The 4,690-nt window shown below is 40.9% G+C and overlaps 1 protein-coding gene across 1 annotated transcript in view; it reads right to left on the bottom strand.

Annotated features, from left to right (window-relative positions):
- Positions 1-1,142: 1,142 nt before the first annotated feature.
- The window catches only part of mdh1ab (malate dehydrogenase 1Ab, NAD (soluble)), a 5,620-nt gene continuing 2,072 nt past the window's right edge, over positions 1,143-4,690 (bottom strand). The window contains exons 4-9 of the mRNA XM_068710363.1: positions 4,105-4,280; positions 2,827-2,949; positions 2,559-2,735; positions 2,324-2,437; positions 1,706-1,795; positions 1,143-1,618 (exon numbers count right to left, since the gene is read on the bottom strand). Of these exons, the coding sequence (XP_068566464.1) occupies positions 1,496-1,618; positions 1,706-1,795; positions 2,324-2,437; positions 2,559-2,735; positions 2,827-2,949; positions 4,105-4,280 (803 nt within the window). The 3' untranslated portion in view covers positions 1,143-1,495. The remainder of the gene's footprint in view (positions 1,619-1,705; positions 1,796-2,323; positions 2,438-2,558; positions 2,736-2,826; positions 2,950-4,104; positions 4,281-4,690) is intronic.

The raw sequence follows: 4,690 nt of genomic DNA, 5'->3' as shown, positions 1-4,690 counted from the left end.
TTCCAGTTGACGTCACAGAAAAGGATTTAAAAAAAATAAAACTGCTAAAGAAAACATTTAGTTTGAAGATATTTTTTCTACAACAGTGCTCTTCCAGCCAATAGGTACGTTACAGGAAAACAGGCAGCCAATGAAAAGGTTGGTTTGCCCGTGACTCAGAGTTTGACAACCAATAGATTTCTGCAACGTGCGATTTGCTTTCGGACATTTCCGGTATAAAGAATGCAAATATAGTGATTTAAAATACACCAAAATAACCTCATCATTTAGTACTGACATTTGTATAAGAGCTTTAAAAGTACATATGTATATATATATATATATATATACTATTAAATGTAGTATCACACTGATTGGGCAGCAACATCCCAGTAGATTTACATCATTAATGTTGACAGTGCATTGTTTTGGGTATATTTGCACCTTATTAATGATTAACCCTTTTTAAACCAACACATTGTGACTTCATTATTATTATATAATCATTCTTGATGCTGCTAGGAGAGGGTAAAAAACAACAACTAGGAAATACTGCCCCTGCCTGGTGAAAATGTGACACTGTGTTGTACTTGTACACTATTGTACTCCTATCACCATAATACAGGTCACAATATTTCAGCCAGATATAATTTCATGTAATCAAATCATGGGTTTATTTGAAAGAAAAAAAATGTCCCCCCTGAATGAGGTCTAAAATATTGAAAAATCCCTCCTGGAAATTACTTAACTTTTTATAAGTAGTCCAGAATCACAAGCAATAACTTAACATTATTTTATACCCATAGCATGAAGTGTGGTAAACAGTATACTGGTGCTGAAACAATGCCTGGTCCACATATTTATCCCTAATTATAATACAGGTTAGTGAAGGACTGGACGAGAACCAAGGGGGCAAACTAGCCTATTAAGAATAAATAAATCTAAAATAATTAGGAGCGGATAAACCCTAGGCTGGTTATCAGTCTTGTATATTGTGTTGGGTGTATCAGAGTTAGTGTATTCTATTTCAGCACGCTGATACAGGAAAACATTCACTAATTCGACATGCATGTTGCTGGACTGCTGCCTTGTGTGTCTATTTGTTTTCCTGCAAGTTGACAAATGCAAAAAAAAAAAAAAAAAAAACAGCCCATCAAAAACACAACTGTTGAATGTTTTATTGCTCAGCTTTTAAAAGTGATCCATTCCAGTGTGACTCAGTGCATCGTTGACTATTTATATGTAACAACCATTCATGTTTCACTCATCCCCAGAGAAAAGAAGAGTATTGGAAAATAGCTGGTAACAAGTTAGGTGGACTTTCAGTTTGTATTGTACACTTAAGGGTGGAGTTATAAATGTAGCGTTACACTCAAACACTGACTCACTCTCTCTCACACACACACACACACACACACACACACTCAGGGATCGGTGGAGTGCTTTATCACAAGCGTGCGTCTGGAGTTCTGCGTCCTTCGTCTGAGTGTTGGTTGGGTGGCCTCTCGGGGTCTAGTCATACTCCCAGGAAAGACACCGCTGTGTCTCTCTCCTCCTTCAGCTCCGCCGCCGTGGCGTCCATCTTTGATTGGGAGAAGGCGTTGATGGCCAGGCCATCCACGATCCTGCAGGTCTTGTCCTGAGGAAACAAAAATACTTTCACGTGTGCACAGGACAGACAGTTGTTAGGTGAACTCATTAACATACTGAAGGAGTGCAGTCTCACCTTGATCTGGACAGGGAATGAGTAGATGAGGTCTTCTGGGACTCCATAGGAGTTACCAGAGGAGTAAACACCCATGGAGATAAACTCACCCTGAAAACAAGAAGAGGAGAATCCGGTTAAAACCAGGCGGCAACCTTTTGATTCTAAAAACTGAAGCCAATGCTTCATGTCTTAAAGCTGCATTCTCTCTAGTGTCCACCAGGGGGCGACTCCTCTGGTTGTATAGAAGTCTAGTCTAAAATGACTCTACTTCTCTCTTGATTTATTCCCTCAGTAAACATTGTAAACATGAGTTTATGGTCTCAATCTCTAGTTTACAGTCTTCTTCAATACAGCATGATGTTCATTTAGTACATTATGCTCCATTTAGAGTCAAACAGACCATAAAGAGGGAGTATTTAGTGACGTAGAGACGGTGTATGCACGTCTCTGGTAGAGACCTGTCAATCACAATAAGCCCCCACTCTAAAGCATACCCTGCTTTATGGTCTATTTGACTTCTATACAATCTAACACAAAAAGAGGAATGAGGGTTTTGCCAGTATAGTCTTTGTTATTGTTACTAACAGGCAGACCCTCCGACCTCATGACTACAGAATGAATGAACACGGCGTTTACCTCGGGGGTGCCCGACCAGATGTCTCTCATGTGGTCACAGATGGCCTTGGCTGCAGACATGGCACTGGACAGCTTCCTGGCCTTGATGACTGCGGCGCCTCTCTGCTGCACCGTCTGCAACACACCAACACGGACCGGGACGTTAAAAAGAGCGCGAGCAGAAGAACCGAGCACGTAAGGTGCAAAATGCATCTCACAGTCGAATGAGATTCCAGTAAATGTTCTTCAAACTCACAGCGATGAAGTCTCCTTTGAGCCAGGCGTCGTCCTTCACCGCCTCAAAGCAGGCGAGCTCGCTGCCGGACATGTTGACCAGGCAGTGGTGCACGTCGGGGTACTGGGTGGACGAGTGGTTCCCCCAGATGATCACGTTCTTCACGTGGGTGGCAGGGACGCCGCAGCGCATCGCCACCTAGCAAACAAAAATAAATAAAAAAAATCCAGTTCCGTGAGTCTTCATTTGTACAAGAAAAAGAATAAAGCTGCAAACAAGAAAGACGCACCTGAGAGCGAGCCCTGTTGTGGTCCAGACGGGTGAGGCAGGAGAAGTTCTCTTTGGGGATGGAGGGAGCAGACTTGGCTGCAATCAGACAGTTGGTGTTTGCAGGGTTTCCTACAACCAGCACCTGAAACACACACACACACACACACACACACACACACACACACATTAAAAGTCAACTTTATTTATATTGCATATTTTGGCAATTCAAAGCACTTTACATAAAACATCAAAAGACAAAGTGCAAATGTAAAAACAATATTTAAAAACTGTCATTTAAGAGCCAAGAGAATGGAAAATAAAAGCAAGACGAAGTGGAATTAGACCGGGATAAATAGAATGAAACAGTGCAAGTGTAAGAAATAATTTAACAAAAAGGCAGCGGCAAACAGAAAAGTCTTCAGTCTTGATTTCAAAGAAGTGAGGTCAGCAGTTTTCTGGGGAGTCTGTTCCAGATATACGGAGCATTAAAAAGTGAAGCTGTGGGTTTATAGAGTTTTTTTTTTTTCTTTACGAGTCGTGAGGACAGTAAATAACGTAGATGTGGTAGAACACGCCGTCACGTTCGTTTTTAAAGTCACGTGGTTTGAAGTTCATGGATCTGGTAGAATTTAAGAAAGCACAAATTATGTTACATCCTGGGAAACCTGATTTAATCTAAAAACAACAACAACAACATTGTGCTCATACCACCATGATGACTGTGTGTGCATCAAATTGTGGGCTGAATTTAAGGAATGGGTTGGATGAAGACATTAAATCAAGAGAGGGTGAACGTATTAAAAACGGGTATGAGGAAGGACTTTAGATGCTTCTTGTTTTTATTTGGGATTGTTTTTTTTGTATATTAATGATTATTTATTTGTGTATGTGATGAACATTAAGTACTCCTTTGTCAACTTATTTATTTTGTTTATTTAGAATTTACTGTGTATGTTTATTATTTCTTACATGTCAAAATAAATCTATTAAATCCAATCTAAAAAGATTTATTAATATATTAATAGTTAATATAATACTGCTGAATATCATAAAAAGGGACAAAACAAATATATGGTTAAGTATTAGAAAATAAAAATGTGAATCAACCCAGAAGCACAGCAGCAACACGTGTTTAACTCTCTGGAACACTTCTACACTTTAAACTATGCAACAGCAGGAACTCAGCCAGAAGCAGAATACTTTCACTAAACGACGCCACTTAAAAAAAAAGAAAAAAGAGGAGTGACGCGTCCGTCGTGTCGGTGCACGTCTGTGGACGCGGCCCTGCGTCTCGTACCTTGACGGTCTTCTTGGCGTACTTCTCCAGAGCGGCGCCCTGACTCTTGAAGATGGCCACGTTGGCCTCGAGCAGGTCCTTCCTCTCCATGCCCTCCCTCCTGGGCATGGAGCCCACCAGGATGGCCGCGTCCAGGTCCTTGAAGGCCACGTCCTCCTTGGCGGTGGGGACGATCTCTGCGGAGACGAGAAATCGACGGATCCACGCGTCACCGTTTAGTCTTTTGACTTTGAGTCAGAGAAGACAAATAGCGCAGTGATGACGGCGCAAGAGACATTTTATATTGTTAACTGTTGTTTTTGTATTTTATGTTTATTGCGAAAGTAATGTGTGTTACGCCCTTTAAAATGTCTGCCATACAAAAGAGTTAAGGTAAGTGTTCATGTTGCAAAATGTGTGTTTTTGCCCTATAAAAGATAACGGCTCCTCTAGACTAGACTTTTTTTTAGGTTATAGCCAGCAGAAGGTCAGTGTTTTGATACTCCATTAATGCATAGGGATATATTTTTGTCCATTTTGTTGTTTGCGTGGAATAAAACTACTTTTAACCACGAGCTATGAGCCTCCTCATTGGACAGCTGACAAT

This window comes from Cebidichthys violaceus, unplaced genomic scaffold (assembly GCF_023349555.1).
Source record: "Cebidichthys violaceus isolate CVI_PGR_0920_01 unplaced genomic scaffold, fCebVio1.0.p SCAF_150, whole genome shotgun sequence".
In the NCBI taxonomy this organism is placed as follows: Eukaryota; Metazoa; Chordata; class Actinopteri; order Perciformes; family Stichaeidae; genus Cebidichthys; species Cebidichthys violaceus.
The sequence above is the reverse complement of the archived record's forward strand: the minus strand, read 5'-3'. Positions and strand labels throughout refer to the sequence as shown.